We start from the raw sequence: 22,929 nt of genomic DNA on the forward strand, positions 1-22,929 counted from the left end.
CCACAGACACTCAGATTCAGTCAGCTTTCTACAAAAAGGAGTCTGTCCAAAAGGAGGTGAAAGCTACTCTCTCCCAAAAAGCCACCCTGAGCTGTGAGGTTGCTGACACCAAAACAGAAGTAAAGTGGTACAAGGATAGCAAGCTGCTTACATCCAGCAAGACAATCCATACTGAATCAAAAGGCAAGAGTCGCCAGCTGGTGATAGACTGCGTGGAGAAGAAAGATGCTGGAGAGTACATCTGTGAAGCTGGCGCTGAGAAGCTGACCTTTAAATTACAGGTTGAGGGTAAGGAGAATGCAGTTTGTTTAATTAATAGCAACATTAACATGAATAAATCATGTCCGAGTTTTGTTTTAATTAATGCATTATAGACTTCTAAGTGTTTGTTTCAGGTGTAGCAGGCCACACATCCAGCAGTACAGTTGAAATTTGGTAGTAATCATAGTCTTATACAGATAAGCTTTTATAAGATAAGTTAGAAAAATAAAATCTCATTGGGAATTTAAAAAAAAAAAATCCTATACATAATCTTTATAAATGCTTATTGTTTAATTTAAATCAGTAATTTATTTTTCTTTCAGCACATTATACTTGTACTGCTCTATATCAGTAGCATGTTGGAGTATAGTGATCATCTCTGTCTGCTATTCCATGTCTTGAGCGCTCACAGCATTGTACATCTATGGTGTGTCATGTCATTTAAGTTCTGCAGTGCTGTTTCCACTAGTTTTGGCTAAACTGAATATTTGCCTTTTTTATTTTCGGTGTGCTGATATGTAACTGTTAAATAATATCCTGACTATATTCTGAATAATATCCTATAATATCCTATCTAGCATCCATCACACCTACATTTTCTCTGTAATGTCGTGTGTTAAAATTAAGGCGATGACATTTTTTTCATTATCTCTGCAGAGATTCAACTCAAATCTGCCTTTTCAAACAAGGAGTCTGTCCAAAAGGAGGTGAAAGCTACTCTGTCCCAAAAAGCCATCCTGAGCTGCGAGGTAGCTGATGTGAAGACAGAAGTGAAATGGTACAAAGATGGCAAGCAGCTGACTTCCAGCAAAACAATTCATACAGAGTCAAAGGGCAAGAGTCGCCAGCTGGTGATAGACAGTGTGGAGAGGAAAGATGCTGGAGAGTACATCTGTGAGGCTGGGTCTGAGAAATTGGCTTTTAAGATCCAGCTGGCAGGTAGGAGGGAGGAAATATTGCTAGCTGCTCATATGTTCTGCATCATACAAATACACTAAGTATATGTTGCTATACAACATATTTTCACATCCATTGTTAAACAAGATTCAGCCTTTCCTTACAAATCTTTAGTTTTTGATATGTTGGCATAAAATTTTTTGCCTTTCACTGCAGAACCTCAAGCTGGCTTCTCTAATAAAGAGTCAGTCCAGAAGGAAGTGAAAGCTTCTCTCTCCCAGAAAGCCACTCTGAGTTGTGAGGTTTCAGATTCCAAAACAGAGGTGAAATGGTACAAAGATGGCAAGCTGCTGACTTCCAGCAAGGCGGTCCATATGGAATCACAGGGCAAAAGTCGTGAGCTGGTAATAGAAAAAATGGAGAAAAAGGATGCTGGAGAATACACTTGTGAAGCTGGAGCAGAAAAGCTGGTGTTTAAGCTGCAGTTGACAGGTAAAATACACTACTAATCTGATTATGTTTGCCACTTGTAAGATGATTTACTTCACAAAATATTTTAAAAAGTTTTTCTCTCCAGATATAGCCATCAAGTTCCAGAAAAAGCCTGCCAAGGACACATTCGTTGTTGAAGCAAGTGAAAGCATTGTTTTAGCCACAGAGCTGACCACAGAGAGTGGCACAGTCAAGTGGTTTAGAGACGGTGTCGAGCTCAAAGAGAGTAGCAAGTATGTAATAAAAAAAGATGGCCGCTCTCGCTCACTGACAGTGAAATCCACAGAAACCAAAGACACTGGAATATACTCGTGTCAAACTGCTGATGACAAGGTAGAATTCAAAGTTCAGGTTAAAGGTAGGTCAGAAATTTGAAATCCAACTATTTCTGCATAGAAAACAAATCAAATGACAGATTATGCTTTGATGTTTAACTCTTATGCTTTTATTTTAGATTCAGCATTGAAGTTTGTTGTCCCTTTGAAACCTACCACAGTGGAGCTGGGAGGCACACTAAACTTGATTTGTGAACTAAATCAGGCCTCGGGTAATGCTGTCTGGCATCATGATGGCTGTGAGATTAAACCTGGAAGCAGACACTGTGTCAGAACAGATGGTGCAAAGCGAGTTCTCACTGTGACTGGCATGACTAAGGAAGATGAAGGCGAATACAGCTGTGAATGTAAAAACGATAAGACCTCTGCTAAAATAACTTCTAAAGGTAATTAGCCAATGTAATCAGAAAATTTACAGTTTAAAGTTAGAAACTAGTATTTAACTCTAGCCTGCTTAATTTCTTTCAGCACCAAGACAAGTAAGGTTAACCACCAAACTAAATAATGTTGCTTCAATGGAAGGAAAAGAGGCCATTTTCAAGTGTGCTGTTACCCCAGCAGATGTCAGTGTTAAGTGGTTCCACAACAGTATAGCTGTCACCGCTGGGCCGAAGTACAAGGTTGAGCATGGTGGTGGGAGTCACTCCCTTACTATCACCTCTGTCACACAGAAAGATGCTGGAGAGATTAGTGTTGATGCAGAAGGCAAAACCTGCAAAGCCACACTTCAAGTGCAACGTAAGAATGTGTTAAAATATTTGTATTCATGAACTAATGCTGAAGTTTTCCGATTCTTTTAACACTCCTTGTGCATCTTTCAGATGAACCTGTGACATTTAAGAAAAAGCTGGAAAACTTGACTGTGGAGGAACAAAGTGAAGCAAGACTGGAAGTGGAGCTCAGCAAGGCTTCTGATGAAGTAAAGTGGATGAAGAACAGCGTAGTGCTGCAGCCTGCAGGAAATATAGAGATTAAGGTTGATGGAGCTAAGCAAACTCTGGTCTTCAAAAGTGTAACTCATGCTGACCGTGGCATCTATTCTTGTGAAACTCTGGATGACAAGACCCAGGCCAAGCTCACTGTGGAGAGTAAGACTGATCACTGTTCACATTTATAAGATGTAGGCAATTGGATGTATACTCTAGTGACAACATATAGTATAAACAGAGCATGTTGTTCTCTATTAATGTGGGTGTAGATGATTTTGTAATAAGTTATAGCACAGAACAATTTACTCATGTTTTCATATTGAACTCAAACTTTTCCTTGCCCCTTCAGTGAAGAAGATTCAGGTACTAAAGGGTCTAACAGAAACAAAAGCACATGAAACGGAGACAGTAACGCTTGAGGTAGAGCTCAGTCAGGCTGATGTTGAAGGCTTGTGGACCAGAGATGGGGCCAAGTTAAAGTCAGAGACAAACTGCCGCATCACTGCCTTGGGAAAGAAACATGCCCTGACACTGTCCAAACTTAAGAGGGAAGATGCTGGTACTATTGCCTTCCAAGCAGAGGGAGTCCATACTTCAGGAAAGCTGATTGTCACAGGTATATTCTGCCTTCTCTAATTTCTCTTGGAGTCTTCTTAGACAATCATAGTAATTCTGACGAAAATGTATTCACAGAACCTCCTGCTATGATCTCCAAACCCATGATGGATATCAGTGTTCCTGAGAAGGAGAAGGCTACTTTTGAATGTGAAGTGTCTAGAACAAATGCAGATGTAAGATGGTTCAAGGTAGGAAATTATCTCAATCAGTATCTCTTAAGTTACATGTAAATATGTTTTAAATATGTAACATTATGAACAACAATATATCTGCAGGATGATGTTGAACTGAAACCAGGGAAGAACTTTGGCATTCATTCATTGGGCCGAAAGCGCACTTTGGTCATCAACAAATGTACACCTGAAGATGGAGGCATTTACATCTGTCGCACCACTGATGATAACACCTCTGCCAAGCTCACTGTCAATGGTAATTACATCCAAAAGTAACCTGATAAGTCAGAGTCTGCTTATGAGGGTGAATAATTAAATTAGATTATTTGCATTGTCACTGCAGCCAGAAATATCCAGATTGTAAAGATGCTAAAGGATGTGGAGGTGATGGAGAAGGAGAGTGCCACATTTACTTGTGAAATCTCACATGATGACGTGGAGTTCAGCTGGTACAAAGGAAGTATCAAACTAAAAGCCAGTGACAACATCAAGATGAGACAGGAGGGTAAGGGTTCTAGAAATCAGAAAAAACTGTACTTTTAAAAGATGTGTTTTTATCATTTATAATAGATTTTATTTAAATAATTATTATGTATATTAATGACATTTTCTTCATGCTTATTATTTCTTATTCCAGGCAGAACCTTTGTACTGCTGATTAAGTCTGTAACCCCTGAAGATATGGGTGAGATTAAATTTACAGCTGAGAAGGCAACATCAGCAGCTAAACTTAAAGTGAAAGGTAAGCAAATCTTTGTGCAATGTGCTGAAAGTCACACTTTCTGTAAGCAGTTTTGCATGAAATGAGATAACCAGTATACTGCAATGATTAATGTGGTTGCAAATGGATTACTCCTTTTCATTGGATGAAAAGCTGTTAGTTGCAAATAATTAAACCTACTCTGTACCCTCACATTTGAAACAGATTCCCTATAAATTTAAACACTTTGTCTAGCAGATAAAAATAGCAAAAATAAATAAGGTAAAAAAAATCCAGTTGCAACTTACATTTACATTGTTATTCCTCATTGAGGCCTGATGGCATAACAAACACAACTGACATAGCTTGCTTTTTTGTTGTCATTTGATCATTGGAAGTATTAAAAACAGTGAATTGTTCAGTTTTAGGCTAATAGTGGTGTATAGAGTAAATTGCCACATATAGCATCAGCATGGATTTTTGCCCAATATTTATCTTAAACAACTGCTTAGTGCTAAAAAACAGAAGTGATATATATAAAAAAAATGGTGGCAAACAAAATTATGGAAGCAAAGATTCTGCAAAAAAATGATAATGCATCACAATATTTTAGTGCCATTTGCTTTTGCTTTGACATAATTCAGTAATGGACAATCTCTGCCATATAGTGTGCTCAAGCAATAGCTTTGGATTAATATTAGTTTTCATTTGCTGCACACATAATAGTAATTATTCACTCAGTGTTATTGTTACTGTAGAGCTGCCTGTCAAGTTTGTGAAGAAACTCAGGGATAAGATAGCGATGTATAAGCATCGTGGACATCTTGAATGCCAAGTGTCACGTGCCAATGCAAAGGTGAAGTGGTTCAAAAACAAGACGGAGATCAAAACAAGCAAAAAGTACGAAATCAAAAGTGAAGATGTGTATCGAAAGCTCACCATCAACGACGTGGACTCTGGTGATGAAGACACGTACACCTGTGATGCTACTGATGACAAGACGTCCTGTAAACTGCTTGTGGAAGGTAACAGTGGCAAATGACAAAGACCATTATCTATTCTCTCAAAACAAGCCATCAGAATCACAGTCAATGAGGTATAGGTCTGTCTAAATGCTGTATGTGAAATAATGCTCTAATGGGATATGTTGGAAATTACACTTTGTAACAAACCTGACTTACTAAAATAAATAACAAGAAGCTAATTATTTTCTTCCCAGTACATACATGCAGGTGAATTAACTTATGCTGGTATCTTATTTATTGGACTCAACCAAAGTTTGGTGGGAATGTTTTCAGGTCATTACTGATAACAACTGTGTAAGTATACCACAGCTGTGGAAAGCCTTTAGTAGTGATCCAAGCAGGGAATTAAAACTGCCTGCACTGGGTGAATGGTAATCTTATTTTACCCACTTAGATCACTTGAATTATGTTTGTCTTTTTACTTTTTTTGCTTAGGTTGTGTAATTTCAAGTAAATTTTACCAATACAAGAACATAATTATTGTTTCAGATTATACAGTATTACAAATTTATAATTTCATTTAGCTTTTCATAAATTCTCAGTATCTTAAATACACCTAATTTGAGTTTAAAGACCCCAGCAGTAAGCAAATTTACAGATATATGGAAAATCTTATAAAGAAATCACATGCATAGGGCAATTCATAACTTTGAGTAGATATTTAGATTTTTATTTTTCAATTAACCGTTAAACACGTGTCCATTCATTGGTTATTTTTTTCTAACAAGGTTATGTTTCTGACCAAGTAAGATTTATAGTACATGCAAACATTACATCATTTCAAGTTTGATTTGTGTGTTCAAAATCGTCAATACGATTATTAGAATTTTTTAAATTAAATTTTGTCCCTGACTTTGAACAAATTATTCTGTTTTCATGATCCCTGCAGAGCAGTCAATCAGCATAGTGCGGGAACTTAGTCCAGTAGAGGTGACAGAGCCCTTTGCAGCTGTTTTTGAAGCTGAAACCAGTATGGAATTGGTGAAACCTCCTGTATGGACTTTGAATGGAGTTGCTGTGCAGGAGGGAGCTGATGTTGAGTTGGAGAAAGAGGGCACCATGCACCGTCTCACTTTCAAAAAGACTAAAGCATCAATGACAGGACCTGTACAGTTTACTGCTGGAAAAAGCAAATCCTTAGCTCAGCTAACAGTCAAAGGTAAACATTTTAATTACATGATTACACAGCATTTGGATGTAATAATATATTTACTGCAATATTGTCATAAAACCAACAATTTCCTATAAATGATCAATAAAGTACCTATATTAAAAGTGCTTTACCTTATCACATATTGTTCTGTATATTTAGAGCGTCCACTTGAGATTGCAGAGCCCATCAAAGATGTGAAGGCAAAGGAGAAAAGCTCGGCTATACTCACCTGCAAATTCTCAGCCCCACCCAAGGAAGTTAGTTGGTTCAAAGGTGAGCTACACCTGGCAGCATCAGCAAAGTACAACATGAAGCAAGATGCTACAAGAGCCCAACTTACCATTCAACGCTTGGCTGAGGAGGACAGTGGAGAGTATCGCTGTCAGTCAGGACCTGCAGAAACCAAAGGCACCCTTACTGTAGAAGGTACAGAAAACAAAAAGATAACAAAAAAAAAAAAACTAAACATGATATCAAGTAAGTGTATGCAACTACTGTCTTGTTCCTACTTCACAGTGCGTGAAATTAAGATCACCAAGCATCTGTGTGACACCGAGGTTGATGAGGACAGCGATGCAGTGTTCATGTGTGAGATTAACTATGAGGATGAAGAAGTGCAGTGGCTTTTGAATGACAAGGTGCTCTGCACTAATGAAGTCAACACCATCACACATGAGGGGAAGGCCCACAAGCTCACACTGAAGAACTTGGCACCTCAGGATGGGGGGACCATCTCCTTTCAAGTCCGCAAAGTAAAAGAGTCTGTTACACTAAAGGTTAAAGGTGAGGGTTTCCACTCACTGTGTTTAAAGCTCAGTCTTAATTTGATGAAGTTTCCTGACATTTCAGAAATCATTTTGTTGCCAAAAGCCAGAAATAATTTAACTATTTACACAAATGCTATCAACTGGACTTCAATTACTTATCCTTATTGATGAGAAAAAAAAATATCCTTCCAACCCAACCTTAAATGCCCTGCAGAGAAACGTGCTGTGTTCCTCAAGTCTCTGGATGATGTCATTGGAGAAGAGAAGGGCTTGATAACTCTGGCATGTGAGGCATCCAAGCCAAGAGTTTCCCCAGTCTGGAGAAAAGAAGGCAAAGTCTTAAAAGCTGGACCAAAATATGAGCTCCTTCACACAGGCAAGTCTTTGGGACTAATCATCAAAGATGTCACCAAAGAAGATGCTGGAGAGTACAGTTGTGACCTTGGCACTGAGGTTTCTAAATCAAAGGTCACTGTTAGAGGTGGGTATCCTTACAGTTTTATACATTCAGTATCGCTTAGATAAAAAGATAAATAACTGATTTAATGCTTTCTACCCTAGAAATTGGAATTGGAATTACAAAATGGCTGAAATCTGCTGAGGTGAACGAGGGAGACACATGTAGCTTTGAGTGCATTCTGTCTCGTGAGAGCAAAGATGAGTGCTTGTGGACCATTAACAGCCAGACTGTTACAAACGGAGGTCGCTTTAAGATCTCCAGCCAAGGACGCAAATATATACTGACTATTAAGGACGTCACCCCTGCTGATTCTGGTGAGGTCGTATTCAGCATTAAAGACCTGAGCTCCAAAACAACATTAACAGTTGAAGGTAAGCTAAGTGTTTTTAAGAAAATCAGAGACCAAAGATAAATGTCTTAAAATAAACATGTTGTCGTTCCTTGTGACAGGACAAGCTTCATCGGTATCAAAAGGACTTCAGAATGTATCTGCAGTTCAGGGTGAAGATGCTGTTTTTATCTGTGAGGTGACACAGACTAGTTCTACTGTAAAGTGGGCCAAGGAAGGCAAAGCCATCAAAGCAAGCCAGAAGTATGACATCAGTCAACAAGATAAAGTGATGAAGCTGACCATCCGCAACGTGTCGGCTAAAGACTCTGGAGAGTACAGTTGTGAAGTTGTTGGAGGTGCAACCACCAAAGCTAAGCTGGAAATTAAGGGTAATGTCAAGTGAAATTTTACTTCAATCTTAAAATACTTTGAATTGTTGACAGCATACAAATATTACAGGACACAGCCATTTAAGAAACTTAAGTATTGGGACAAGTACTGTAAGAAGAAAAAGCTGACTCATATCATTGTGAGATATAGAATTACTTTTGGGAGGATGTCAAAGACGAGAGCAATGTTTCTGTTTTTCTTTCTTTTTTTTTCCCCCAACAGACCCAATCCATAAATTTACCAAAGTGCTTGAGGACAGTCAAGCAGATGAAAAGGGCTCTGTGACCTTGCACTGCGAGACGGCACAAACTCCATCCACTGTTATATGGCTTAAAGGCCACACAGAACTGAAGGCTGGAGGTCGATATGTGATGTCTCAGAAGGAGGGGGTCTTAACGCTCACCATCAAACACCTGGAGGAGACAGATACCGATATCTACACATGCGATGTGGGCACTGCCAAGAGCATGGCAAAGGTGACCATCAAAGGTAAGAATCTACAGCAAGCATATGTGGAATGGTAAGACTAAAAAGTTCAAATTTACGTCCATCTTTCTCCTCAATAACACTGGAGTACATTTTCTTGCAAGTCACAACAATATTGTAACTTGTATTGAATGCTTTCAAAATTCATGTTACTTGTTAGTTTTTACATTGTTCATACCATACTTATAATATGGCATCAGTTTGTTTTTGCTTCAAACGCCAGTCTGTGGTTGTAGTGGATATACATTTGTTTGCCTTGTTAGTCCTACTTGTCTACCTTCTGTTTAGTCATATTAAGGACACACCAGTTGCCCCCCTTTTTATGCTCCAAAAGGGTTGTTCCCTGTCTAAACATTAATAACTTGTTTTGTAGAAACTTGGGCACCATTTATTATGTGTTGCTTGCATTATACGTGTAGCAGTATGATATGTTTTAGTTTTTTGTGTAGTGCCTTGTCTTTTATCTTTGTCTTGGGATATGTGTGAGTAAGGAAATATTAGTACAGCAACTATAAACAACATAATTAGCATATTGTTATGTTTGTGTGTGATTTGCACCCCTTGCTATTCTTTTTTTAATTTCAAGAGATTAAAGGTTACCTGTTGTAGGGAAGCCTTCATCAAGAGGAACATCATTCAAGCATGAATCTTATTAGAGTGGACACCATGGACACATGAATAATCTCAGTTCATCTGTCTTTATTACCTCAACTTCTACATCCGACTTTAGAACCAAACAAAATCCAACACCCTCTTTCATATAAACTGGTCTTTGTTTATTTTATTTTAGCCCTGCCAGCCAGTTTCAGTGAGAAGCTAAAAAATCAGACGAAGAATGAAGGGGAGACTGTTACACTTTGCTGTGAGTTATCGAAACCTGTAACTGATGTCCTGTGGAAGAAAAGCTCTGAAGTTCTCAAACCTGGAGAGAAGTACGACATGAAGCAGAAGGAAACCTCCTGTATACTTCGAATTATGAACCTAAAGATTGAAGATAGTGGAGAATATACTTGTGTGTGTGGGAATGAGAAGACATCTGCTTCCTTGAAAGTCAATGGTATGGATAAATGTTTTTGTTCAGAAGGGTTTTGGAAAATATACCTTTTTATTTTCTAAGTGTATTTCTTTTGCCTTGATCATGATAAGTTAAACCCTTTGGTGAAATTTCACCATGATTTTTACAAGTAATGAAAACTTGCTCATGCAGCATTACCACCAACCTTCAAAAAGAAGCTGGAGAGCCAGGAGGCTGAAGAAGGAGCCAACATTGTTCTGAGCTGTGAGCTTTCTAAACCTGAAGTCCCAGTGGAGTGGAAGAAGGGAACACAGGTCCTGAAGTCTGGAGAGAAGTACCAGATGAAGCAGAAGGCCTCTGTTAATGAGCTTGTCATCAACAAGGTTGTACCAGAAGACAGTGGAGACTACAGCTGTGTGTGTGGAGACCAGAAGACCACAGCCAGCCTGAATATTAAGGGTAGGAAGATGTTTTCTAAAGAGTTGGTTTGAGTGATCATTTTATTGTTTTTTATTTGTTTATTTATTTATTTTGATTATCTAGAGGAAGGCTGTCAATTTACATATTTAGTCACTTCTGGTCTGTATGTCATCGCAAGGTAAGGCAAGGCAGTTTATTTGTATAGCACATTTCATGTACAGGACAATTCAAAGTGCTTTACATAAAACAAAGGCATTACAGATATTTAAAAATAGTAAAAGGCATCAACACATAATCACAATAAAATAATAAATTACATTAAAATGATTAAAAGCAAGATAAGTTAAAAAGTTTCCGTGCAGATTTCATGCATAGGCGCATGAGAAAAGAAATGTTTTTAAGCTGGATTTAAAAATGTCTACATTTAGGGAAAGTTTACTGAAAGTCCACTGGCAGTTTGTTCCACTTGTTTGCAGCATAACAGCTAAATGCTGCTTCTCCATGTTTAGTCTGGACTCTGGCCTGGACTAGTTGACAAGAGTCTTTGGATATAAGAGCTCTGCTAGGTTTATATTCTCTGAACATCTCACAGATGTATTCTGGGCCTAAACCTTTCTGGGATTTGTAAACGATCAGAATGGTTTTAAAATCTATTCTGTGACTGACTGGAAGCCAGTGTAAAGATTTCAAAACTGGTGTGATGTGTTCAGATCTCTTAGTCCTGGTTAAAACTCTAGCAGCAGCGTTCTGGATGAGCTGCAGATGTTTAATGCTCTTTTTAGGAAGTCCTGTTAAAAGACCATTACAGTAATCCAGCCTACTGGAGATGAATGCAAGGATGAGTTTTTCTTGGTCTTTCTGGGAGACTAAACTTTTAATTCTGTTGATGTTTCTGAGCTGGTAAAAGCTGTCTTAGTGACAACCTTGATGTGGCTGCTAAAAGTCAGGTCTGAGTCTATCAACACTCCAAGGTTACGAACTTGGTCAGTGATTTTAAGAGCCCGAGTCTCCAGGTGTTTGCCAATGCTGACCCTCTTCTCTTTGCTACCTTAACAGAATAATCTCAGTTTTGTCTTCATTTAATTTTAGAAAATTCTCCCTCATCCAGGTATTTATTTGCTCCAGACACTGACACAATAAGTCTATTGGACTGCAGTCATCTGGTGACAGAGACACATAAAGTTGGGTATCATCTGCATAACTTTGATAATTAATGCTATAGTTCTGTAATATTTGACCCAAAGGGAGCATATACAAGTTGAACAGAAGAGGTCCAAGGACTGACCCCTGGGGGACTCCACAAGTCATAACCACTCGCTCAGACTCATAGCTGCCGATCGTAACAAAATAACTCCGGCCTTCTAAATAGGACCTGAACCAGTTAAGGACCGCTCCAGAAAGTCCAACCCAGTTTTCCAGCCTGTGCAACAGGATTCTGTGATCTACAGTGTCAAACGCAGCACTGAGATCCAACAGAACCAGGACTGATACTTGACCAGAATCGGTATTCAACCTAATGTCATTTAACACTTTGACCAGAGCTGTTACAGTGCTGTGATGAGGTCGGAAGCTGGACTGAAATTTATCAAGATTTCCACTTTCATTTAAAAAGTCATTAAGCTGGTGAAATACAACTTTTTCAATAATCTTGGAAATAAAAGAGAGGTTGGAGAGAGGTCTATAGTTGTTCATTATAGAGGCATCTAGAGTCCTTTTCTATAGGAGTGGCTTATTATCAGCTATCTTTAGTGACTTGGGAAAAATGCCTGATGCCAGTGAGCTGTTAACTATCAGTAGGAGATCACTTTCTACTGAGGTAAAAACTGTTTTTAAAAAGTCGGATGGTATCATGTCCAGAGTGCATGTTGTTGATTTCAAATGCCAAACTGTTTCTTATAGGATTTTTAAATCAACCGTTTTAAATTGCGACATAACATCAGAATTATTTACGGGTTTTAGACACAGACTAGTTTTCTTGTGTAACTGTGTGGAATTAATATTTTGCCTAATTGTTTTAATTTTTTGGCTAAAAAAGTTGGCCAATTGGTTGCATTTCTCAGTGGAAAGGAGCTATGGGCTTATCTATATAGGAGGATTTGTAAGTTTTTCAATCAAGGTGTGAAATTTCACTTTCTTTTCCTTTTTTTATTGTACTTTGATTGTTTGTCTATACTCTGTCATGGTTTGTTGTTGGTTACTAACTGACTAATAAATGTTCAGCCCGACCAGTAACTTTCAAAAAGAAGCTGGAGAGCCAGGAGGCTGAAGAAGGAGCCAACATTGTTCTGAGCTGTGAGCTTTCTAAACCTGGAGTCCCAGTGGAGTGGAAGAAGGGAACACAGGTCCTGAAGTCTGGAGACAAGTACCAGATGAAGCAGAAGGCCTCTGTTAATGAGCTTGTTATCAACAAGGTTGTACCAGAAGACAGTGGAGATTACAGCTGTGTGTGTGGAGACCAGAAGACCACAGCCAGCCTGAATATTAAGGGTAGGAGGAAGATTTTCAGAATCAGTGGTTCTTAAAATTGAGCACTGTTTGTCTCCTCATTTACTGTATTTTGTTTTAAAGGTTACATGTTATTGTGACTGACTCTCTCTCAGTGTTTTTACTTTTGTGTTTATTTTTCTGCATGCAGTCTTTTTGTGCTTTATGTCATTGCATGCCACTGGTTAATAACTAACAAAAAAATGTTCAGCCCAACCAGTGACCTTCAAAAAGAAGCTGGAGAGCCAGGAGGCTGAAGAAGGAGCCAACATTGTTCTGAGCTGTGAGCTTTCTAAACCTGGAGTCCCAGTGGAGTGGAAGAAGGGAACACAGGTCCTGAAGTCTGGGGAGAAGTACCAGATGAAGCAGAAGGCCTCTGTTAATGAGCTTGTTATCAACAAGGTTGTACCAGAAGACAGTGGAGACTACAGCTGTGTGTGTGGAGACCAGAAGACCACATCCAGCCTGAATGTTAAGGGTAGGAAGATATTTTCTAAAGAGTTGGTTTGAGTGATCATTTTATTGTTTTTTTTTTGTTTATTTATTTATTTTGATTATCTAGAGGAAGGCTGTCAATTTACATATTTAGTCACCTCTGTTGTTGGTCTGTATGTCATTGCAAGGTGTGAAATTTCAGTTTCTCTTCCTTTTTTTATTGTACTTTGATTGTTTGTCTGTACTCTGTCATGGTTTGTTGTTGGTTACTAACTGACTAATAAATGTTCAGCCCAACCAGTAACCTTTAAAAAGAAGCTGGAGAGCCAGGAGGCTGAAGAAGGAGCCAACATTGTTCTGAGCTGTGAGCTTTCTAAACCTGGAGTCCCAGTGGAGTGGAAGAAGGGAACACAGGTCCTGAAGTCTGGAGACAAGTACCAGATGAAGCAGAAGGCCTCTGTTAATGAGCTTGTTATCAACAAGGTTGTACCAGAAGACAATGGAGACTACAGCTGTGTGTGTGGAGACCAGAAGACCACAGCCAGCCTGAATGTTAAGGGTAGGAGGAAGATTTTCAGAATCAGTGGTTCTTAAAATTGAGCACTGTTTGTCTCATCATTTACTGTATTTTGTTTTAAAGGCTACATGTTATTGTGACTGACTCTTTCTCAGTGTTTTTACTTTTGTATTTATTTTTCTGCATGCAATCTTTTTGTGCTTTATGTCATTGCATGCCACTGGTTAATAACTAACAAATAAATGTTCAGCCCAACCAGTGACCTTTAAAAAGAAGCTGGAGAGCCAGGAGGCTGAAGAAGGAGCCAACATTGTTCTGAGCTGTGAGCTTTCTAAACCTGGAGTCCCAGTGGAGTGGAAGAAGGATACACAGGTCCTGAAGTCTGGGGAGAAGTACCAGATGAAGCAGAAGGCCTCTGTTAATGAGCTTGTTATCAACAAGGTTGTACCAGAAGACAGTGGAGACTACAGCTGTGTGTGTGGAGACCAGAAGACCACAGCCAGCCTGAATATTAAGGGTAGGAGGAAAGTTTCAGTCAGTGGTTCTTTAAAAATGTTGAACAATATTTCTTCCATTAAAAAAGAGTCTATATGTCATTGTAGATGGCACTTTTTTAAGCATTTGTAATATTGTTGTTTTGGGTGCACTATATTCTGCATGTTTTGTGTTGCTGCATGCTACGGGTTAATAACTAACAAATAAATGTTCAGCCCAACCAGTAACTTTCAAAAAGAAGCTGGAGAGCCAGGAGGCTGAAGAAGGAGCCAACATTGTTCTGAGCTGTGAGCTTTCTAAACCTGGAGTCCCAGTGGAGTGGAAGAAGGGAACACAGGTCCTGAAGTCTGGGGAGAAGTACCAGATGAAGCAGAAGGCCTCTGTTAATGAGCTTGTTATCAACAAGGTTGTACCAGAAGACAGTGGAGACTACAGCTGTGTGTGTGGAGACCAGAAGACCACATCCAGCCTGAATATTAAGGGTAGGAAGATATTTTCCAAAGAGCTGGTTTGAGTGATCATTTTATTGTTTTTATTTGTTTATTTATTTATTTTGATTATCTAAAGGAAGGCTGTCAATTTACATATTTAGTCACCTCTGTTGTTGGTCAGTATGTCATCGCAAGGTGTTAAAAAATTTCGGTTTCTTTTCCTTTTTTTTATTGTACTTTGATTGTTTGTCTATACTCTGTCATGGTTTGTTGTTGGTTACTAACTGACTAATAAATGTTCAGCCCAACCAGTAACTTTCAAAAAGAAGCTGGAGAGCCAGGAGGCTGAAGAAGGAGCCAACATTGTTCTGAGCTGTGAGCTTTCTAAACCTGGAGTCCCAGTGGAGTGGAAGAATGGAACACAGGTCCTGAAGTCTGGGGAGAAGTACCAGATGAAGCAGAAGGCCTCTGTTAATGAGCTTGTTATCAACAAGGTTGTACCAGAAGACAGTGGAGACTACAGCTGTGTGTGTGGAGACCAGAAGACCACAGCCAGCCTGAATATTAAGGGTAGGAGGAAAGTTTCAGTCAGTGGTTCTTTAAAAATGTTGAACAATATTTCTTCCATTAAAAAAGAGTCTATATGTCATTGTAGATGGCACTTTTTTAAGCATTTGTAATATTGTTGTTTTGGGTGCACTATATTCTGCATGTTTTGTGTTGCTGCATGCTACGGGTTAATAACTAACAAATAAATGTTCAGCCCAACCAGTAACTTTCAAAAAGAAGCTGGAGAGCCAGGAGGCTGAAGAAGGAGCCAACATTGTTCTGAGCTGTGAGCTTTCTAAACCTGGAGTCCCAGTGGAGTGGAAGAAGGGAACACAGGTCCTGAAGTCTGGGGAGAAGTACCAGATGAAGCAGAAGGCCTCTGTTAATGAGCTTGTTATCAACAAGGTTGTACCAGAAGACAGTGGAGACTACAGCTGTGTGTGTGGAGACCAGAAGACCACATCCAGCCTGAATATTAAGGGTAGGAAGATATTTTCCAAAGAGCTGGTTTGAGTGATCATTTTATTGTTTTTATTTGTTTATTTATTTATTTTGATTATCTAGAGGAAGGCTGTCAATTTACATATTTAGTCACCTCTGTTGTTGGTCAGTATGTCATCGCAAGGTGTTAAAAAATTTCGGTTTCTTTTCCTTTTTTTTATTGTACTTTGATTGTTTGTCTATACTCTGTCATGGTTTGTTGTTGGTTACTAACTGACTAATAAATGTTCAGCCCAACCAGTAACTTTCAAAAAGAAGCTGGAGAGCCAGGAGGCTGAAGAAGGAGCCAACATTGTTCTGAGCTGTGAGCTTTCTAAACCTGGAGTCCCAGTGGAGTGGAAGAATGGAACACAGGTCCTGAAGTCTGGGGAGAAGTACCAGATGAAGCAGAAGGCCTCTGTTAATGAGCTTGTCATCAACAAGGTTGTACCAGAAGACAGTGGAGACTACAGCTGTGTGTGTGGAGACCAGAAGACCACAGCCAGCCTAAATATTAAGGGTAGGATTGTTTGTCATTTAAATCCATACAATATGTTAAGATTTTTTCTCTATGTTTAATTACAGTTTGCAATGTAGACATATGTCTTAAATTTGTAAAGTACTATTTGTCACTATGACTAAAGTTATGCATGTATGTACTTTAAAGATAGATTTTTAATGAACTGTATTGGAAATAATGTATTAAACTTATACTCTGTGTACTAACTTCCTTTGGACTGCAGCACATGTATTTGTAGCACCTGCTTTTGCTATGAAAACAATTTTTGCTTTTGTTGTTTTGTTTCTTTGTTGGCCTGTTATTCTTGTTAGTGTCTGACATCATTCATGAGATGCTTCTTTCACATTGTGGTGGATCCACAGGCTAGAAGTCTTTGCTTGGGTTGCTTTCAGCAAACTGTGTTGTGACAGTATTGAATTTCCTAATTGTTTTTTGGAAGATTTTGTTTTACATTTTGGGCTTTTTGTTTTAAAGTGTTTGAAATCATTCATTCTTTCAGTTCAGCAGCCTTCCTTGTTGCTGCTTTTGTCTGTGTTCTTGTTTGTATTGTTGGTCACGGGCATTGTATTTATGTATTTAGCTTGTGCTGAAGTATTTAACTGTGTTTCATGTGCATATTCATCCCTGAAAGTGCTTTTCAATCCTTTATTAGGTGATATATAGTTTTAATTTGATCAGAGGGTAAAACATATATTTTACAACAAACTGAATTTACATTTTTTTCTCAGCTTTGAAGCTGTCAGCGGCTAAACCAGAATCCAAGAAGGAGGAGACCAAAGAAAAAATAGAAGGTATGATAAGAAAAAAGACAGGTGAAGTTCCAGGTTTATGGTGTGAATTCATTTTGATGATGGCATTTGTGCTTCCATGTTTTATCTTCCCTTAAATTGTGTCTTTACAGTTTATTATAGTTATCTACTCAGATTATGAGTTGAGTTTTTTATCCTCAAATTTTAAGCGCTTCAGTTGTGCCTTGTGTCAAATGATCCCTCTGTCTCCCAGTAGGATTTTCCTTAGTGCCATTTTGCAGCATATGCAACACAACCAGCTAAGTAATAGAGAGGAAATCAGCCAGTTTGCAGCAGTTTGTGAACGCTTATGTGTTTGCAACCCCAATTCCAAAAAAGTTAGAATGTAGGGTAACATGTTAATCAAAACAGAATGCAATGATTTATAAATCTCAAATCTATTGTAAATAGAACACAGAACAAGCAGAACTGGGAGGTTTGCAGAGGAATGGGAGCTGGGTTTGTTTGTTGTGTAGTATGCTGCAAGGGAAGCGGCTTAAGTGTATAGTAAAGGATGTTGTTTTCTTATGAGTTCTGTTTGGTGTTGCTAATTTGTTAGTTGTTTTTGTAACAAAATCTTTTCCTTTGACTGCTTTTCTTGCACCTCTGTGTTGCATACGAAACATGTTGTTGCAATGCGGCACCTCTGTAGTGCTGCTGTCTGTTGTTTTTTTCTGTTGAAAGAAAAATAGACTGTTGTTCGTTATTTAATATATTTAGAAAAATATTAATGGCTTTCTATTCTTACAAAATTTCTGACACTAACTTATATAGACATCAGTACCTTTATTTTTATAGAATAACATTATTTAGTTAGCAGAGTTAACAAATGATCTTATAGTGTGCATCATTTGTAATTATATGTGCTTAGCTTTGCCCGGCTGTTGTCTATTGGTCATTGAACTTGTTTTACGAGTGAGAATAATGTTGTATCTTATCCCAGCTGAGAAGACTGTTTCCGGAACAGCTATCAAACAACATTCCTAAAGCTAGGGGACCAATGAGCCTGTACAAGGTAGCACTGGACTGATATAACATTTTACTGTTGCTTCACACTGTTAGTCTTTGCTTAGACAAAATGTACTTTCTTTTGCGAGGCATCTACAGATGGTATTAGTTGCGTGTTTGGTTGTAGCTTTTCAAAGTGGATTTTATTATGTTTATTAAGTTTATTTAAGACAGGGTTTATAGAATAAATCAAAAAATATTTACAAGCTAGACAACATTGTAAAGTTCACAAATAAACACTCTTCCCTATATGTCACAAATTTATGTTACTGAATTATAGGAGATGTATTTCTCTTTTGTTTTGATAACAAGAACAAGATAAATAAAACTGTAGATCAGTTTTGTGAGGATGACCGTAGATACATTAAAATTTAGCGCAGAAATTATACTTGAGCTATTTTGCTTGGCAAGACATACGCAGATGGTGACTGCTGATCTTATTATCGGGCTTGATGCTGCATATTGTTCTGTCCAATTCTTCTGTAAGCTCAATGTGTGTTTTTTTAGTGCTATGGTTAATTTTTTAGCATTATGTAAAAAGGATAGGGAATTTTCCACTATTAATCCACTTCAAGATTAAACAATGGCATGTTGGAGATTGTCATTGTAGCTTTAAGAAATGTCTTTTATGTTGATTTGATTTGGTGCAATGTTTCAGTCTTAGGTGAAGTTGAAATTTTAGTTTATCTTCATTGAAAACTTATATTTGTACATGTAAGAATAATTACAAGAGCAGCAGAGAAGTCACTAACTTCCATGGAGGCTTGCACAGTTGAAGGAGAGAAACAGGAATCCATAAAGAGATTGGAAAGTGCACGTGAATTTAAAAAGACAAAATTGTAGGATTTTGTGTGCATTTGCTGAAACATTTGCTCTAATAGCATTTTCTTACATAAAGATGCAGACATCGTCATATCTTGTCAGTGTTTGTCAGCAGTTTGACTTATTTGTTTTTGTTTAAGTATGAAGTGGCTTTTTGGCAGTGTTGAGACTCCTCTAATATCCCTGTAACTGTTTTATTTATTATTTAATTTATTTTATTCTCTTCTGCTCCCTGTTCATAAATATGGATATTGAAGATATTAGTTGCACCTGCGGAAAAACGAAGAAAATGTTTGTCATGTCATCCTGGTGTCAGAGCGTCCAGAGTCGATTACCAAACAGAAGGGACAAGCTTGTTCTGTGTTTTCCCTCATCCATGTGTTTTCTGTTTAGGTTCACTTGTGTAGCATGTAATCGGTCTGATTTGATGTTTCTTACTTGTTATTTACCTGTGAATACCAGATTTAAAAATATGGTTTCTTTACGTCAGCTATGAAGGCCTGTCTTTAACAAACTGTCTTCTTGAATACTTCATTACTACTTTGTATTGAATGGGCATGGACAATGGACATTTGTTTCATTTGTTCATTGCTGTTGATTTATGAGTGTATGTGTGTATCAGAAAGGCCAAACAGGTTAACATTAATTTCTTTTTTACTTTTGCTTGAGCCAAAAAACAAATTTAATGCTAAGTCATGTTAGCTCAACTTTTTTTTTACACAGCAAGCTGTGATCTTCATCCCATATCAAATCTGGAAAACTGTGCAGGACAACACATATCAGTGTCTTATTAAAATAATTTCATTTTCAGTTCTTCCAGTGGTGTGCATTCGAGACTTGGAGAACCAGGTATCTGAGGAGGGAGATAGTGTCACTCTGCTCTGTGAGCTTTCTAAACCTGGACTCCAAGTGCAGTGGAAGAAAGGAACTGAAGTCCTGACTTATGGAGAGAAGTATCAGATGAGACAAAGAGGATTCAGATATGAGCTAGAGATTCTTGATCTGACACCTGGAGACACAGGAACTTATTCATGCTCTTCAGAGGACACACTAAGCTCTGCATCTGTTGTAGTAAATGGTAGGATGGCATCTTCCACTTCAACTGATCCTGTCATTCTATTTTTTTCAACTCATTTCACCTCACTATTGCTTCATCATTTCCAGTTCATGTTTTCATAGTTAATTAGTTCTTTCTTTTGTTCTTCAGCTCTCCCAGTTATTTTTACAAGAGAGCTGCAAAACCAGAAAATTGAGGAGGGATGCAGTGTTTCTCTACACTGTGAGCTTTCTAAACCTGATGTTCCTTTAGAATGGAGGAAAGGAGAGCTCGGTCTTTGTCCTTGTGCCAAATATGACATTAAACAAAACGAACACCTGGCTACGCTAGTTATCCATGACGTAGATCCAGAGGATTCTGGAAGTTACACATGTGACACTGGTGATCGTCAAAGCACTGCACAGCTCTCTGTGGAGGGTATACTTAATGCAATCTGTTATTTATAGTTTGAATTACCTGAATGGCATTTTGCTTTGTCTTTATGAGACTCACTCAGTTTTTGGATCAAATCTCAGAATGACAGACTTGAACATTGACTGTGTGACTCTGGTATGCTATGTTTTACAGCAGTTTTATGTGTGTAGGAGACTAAATTATGGGCCAAATTTATTTGCTTTATTCATTTCTTATAAACTTCGCTCCATTTTTCAATTCCCTACAGCCAAACCAGTCCTATTCAAAACTCAGCTGCAGAACATTGAAAAACAGACAGGAGAGAGCGCCAGTTTTCGCTGTGAGACCACAAAGCCGGGAGCCAGTGTGGTCTGGAGGTGTGGTGACAGGGTACTGACAACCAGCAGCAAGTATCATCTAAAACAGGAAGGAAATGTAGTCGAGCTTGACATCTATAAACTGCAGGGAACTGACTCGGGAGAATATTCCTGTGATACAGGCTTCCAGAAGACTTCAGCTGTCCTCTCTGTGAAGGGTAGGATTTCTTTACTCAAGACTGTCTCCTTCATGCATCTTCTGGAGTCCTATCTTCATGTCCCTTTCCACTTTCTCTTATTGTTTTCTCAAAAAGCAACACTTAAGCATGAAGTGCACCAACCTTTCATCTTAAATCCTTTTTTTAAAGTCTTTTTTTAACTGCATTTTAATGTTCAGGAATTCCTTCTAAATTTGTGCACTCTACCTAACATCACTGTTTTCAAAGGACCTCTATTCAATCATACACTTGCTTGTTGAGCTTGATCACCAACCTCATCATTTGTGCTTGTCTCTTATCTCTCTTCACCAACCGAAACACAACAGACCCTTGTTCGTTGTACAGAAATCTTTTTCATTTTAATAATATCTGCACATCTTGAACTTCATGAGTTTCTGTGTGCTGCTGTGTATTTATCAAGCAGAAGTCGAGGTTAACATACTGAAATTTTTGGAGAGCTGCGTCGTATATGAGGGTGAAGATGTCTGCTTTGAGTGTGTTCTTTCTCATGAAAAGACACCTCCGGTCCAGTGGAAGCTCCAGGATGTCCCTCTACAGAATAATGAAATGAACTTAATAAAAGCCGAAGGCAGGCTGCACAACCTCACACTTAGAGGTGTCACTAAAGCTGACTCTGGAACAGTCACTTTCACTGTGGGAAACCACACTTCCACCGCCTCCCTGACAGTCAGAGGTAAGGGAGTCATCCAGCATTTCATCTCTTTGGATGAGAATGGGTATTTTGTTTGTTTCTACATTAACATCCGGACTTCTACTCATTTGTTCTCAATTATTTTTCTTTTGGGACAAATTTCAGCAATGTTTTTGAAAAGGTTTTAAAAACATGACTGAGCTTTTTTTTCCACCATAAACAAGCTTCTTCTACTTTTCCATCCATGTCACCTCCATTATTTGCAGGAAATCTGCACAAGCCGGCTTAAAAATCCTGACATTTTTCTACAGGATATGCATGTTTACTCCTTTTTCCATTCAACTTAAACTGAACACATCCCACTTTTAGTTCTCAGTTTAATGTTAAAATGACATGTAGGTCCTGTTTATATGTATATGTCTGTGACTGCATTGTGCACTGTCATAGAACTTTATTAATTAAAAAAGATATTTTCCAAATATTTGAATGCAGCCATTTAATATAGGTGTTTCACTTTCTGCTATGCGATTCATGTTTGGAGCTGCTTGCCTATGATGTACTGTATAAGATACTGAACGTGGTATTTATAGCAACATTTCTTAAATGTTAGCTCCAAAATCTTTGTAGCATGCCCTCTCCTCCCTTTGTTACATTCTACCAACTGTCTTCTCTCAATAGAAGGATTTGCAATCTGTGTTTGTATATTAATCATTTTCACTGTGCACACAGATGATTGTTTATTCTCATGCCTTCAAATTAGCTGATTGCAAGTGTCACTGTGTCTTTAGAGTTCATTTTGTGTACTGCTTTATGTGTCTTGATGGCATGTTGCAGTGTTTCAATGTCTGTTTAAGTAATGTTGATTCAAGTATGTTTTATGGAAAGCCACATTCACATCTATAACTAATAGCATTAGAAAGTCATTCATCAACTGGTCTTTCTGGCAGCAGCACCGGTATCATTCAAGAAGGAGCTTGATAGTCAAGAGGTCACAGAAGGAGGTGAAGCCTCACTGTCCTGTGAGACATCCAGCCCTGATTGCAAGGTGACCTGGCGGAAGGGCTCAGCAGTACTCACTCAGGGGGAGAAGTACACCATGCATCAGAAAGCTACCACTCACACCCTGGTTATTCACAAGCTAATCACAGAGGATAGTGGTGAATATACCTGCGATACTGGAGACAAGAAAAGCACTGCTACTCTGACTGTAAAAGGTAACAGAGCATATCTTCATCGTCCATTGGTGTCTTTTGTCTTGTTATGTCTTCATTCTCCATGAAGTTCTTTTTACAAACTTTCTCATGATCAAGC

General features: G+C 38.3%; 1 protein-coding gene across 1 annotated transcript in view; it reads left to right on the plus strand.

Annotated features, from left to right (window-relative positions):
- LOC121644432 (obscurin-like) overlaps positions 1-22,929 on the plus strand; it is a 54,081-nt gene that overhangs the window by 10,031 nt on the left and 21,121 nt on the right. Inside the window, exons 13-44 of the mRNA XM_041992327.1 lie at positions 919-1,200; positions 1,375-1,650; positions 1,736-2,008; positions 2,105-2,371; positions 2,454-2,723; positions 2,807-3,073; positions 3,264-3,530; positions 3,608-3,720; positions 3,808-3,961; positions 4,049-4,210; positions 4,343-4,447; positions 5,164-5,430; positions 6,320-6,589; positions 6,743-7,009; positions 7,100-7,366; positions 7,565-7,831; positions 7,912-8,181; positions 8,261-8,530; positions 8,754-9,020; positions 9,808-10,074; positions 10,225-10,491; positions 13,148-13,414; positions 14,599-14,865; positions 15,118-15,384; positions 15,578-15,844; positions 16,097-16,363; positions 17,092-17,154; positions 19,793-20,059; positions 20,291-20,455; positions 20,700-20,966; positions 21,391-21,660; positions 22,566-22,832. Coding sequence (XP_041848261.1) covers positions 919-1,200; positions 1,375-1,650; positions 1,736-2,008; positions 2,105-2,371; positions 2,454-2,723; positions 2,807-3,073; positions 3,264-3,530; positions 3,608-3,720; positions 3,808-3,961; positions 4,049-4,210; positions 4,343-4,447; positions 5,164-5,430; positions 6,320-6,589; positions 6,743-7,009; positions 7,100-7,366; positions 7,565-7,831; positions 7,912-8,181; positions 8,261-8,530; positions 8,754-9,020; positions 9,808-10,074; positions 10,225-10,491; positions 13,148-13,414; positions 14,599-14,865; positions 15,118-15,384; positions 15,578-15,844; positions 16,097-16,363; positions 17,092-17,154; positions 19,793-20,059; positions 20,291-20,455; positions 20,700-20,966; positions 21,391-21,660; positions 22,566-22,832 — 7,749 coding nt within the window. The remainder of the gene's footprint in view (positions 1-918; positions 1,201-1,374; positions 1,651-1,735; positions 2,009-2,104; positions 2,372-2,453; positions 2,724-2,806; positions 3,074-3,263; positions 3,531-3,607; positions 3,721-3,807; positions 3,962-4,048; positions 4,211-4,342; positions 4,448-5,163; positions 5,431-6,319; positions 6,590-6,742; positions 7,010-7,099; positions 7,367-7,564; positions 7,832-7,911; positions 8,182-8,260; positions 8,531-8,753; positions 9,021-9,807; positions 10,075-10,224; positions 10,492-13,147; positions 13,415-14,598; positions 14,866-15,117; positions 15,385-15,577; positions 15,845-16,096; positions 16,364-17,091; positions 17,155-19,792; positions 20,060-20,290; positions 20,456-20,699; positions 20,967-21,390; positions 21,661-22,565; positions 22,833-22,929) is intronic.

The sequence above is a fragment of the Melanotaenia boesemani genome, chromosome 8, assembly GCF_017639745.1.
Source record: "Melanotaenia boesemani isolate fMelBoe1 chromosome 8, fMelBoe1.pri, whole genome shotgun sequence".
Lineage (NCBI taxonomy): Eukaryota > Metazoa > Chordata > Actinopteri > Atheriniformes > Melanotaeniidae > Melanotaenia > Melanotaenia boesemani.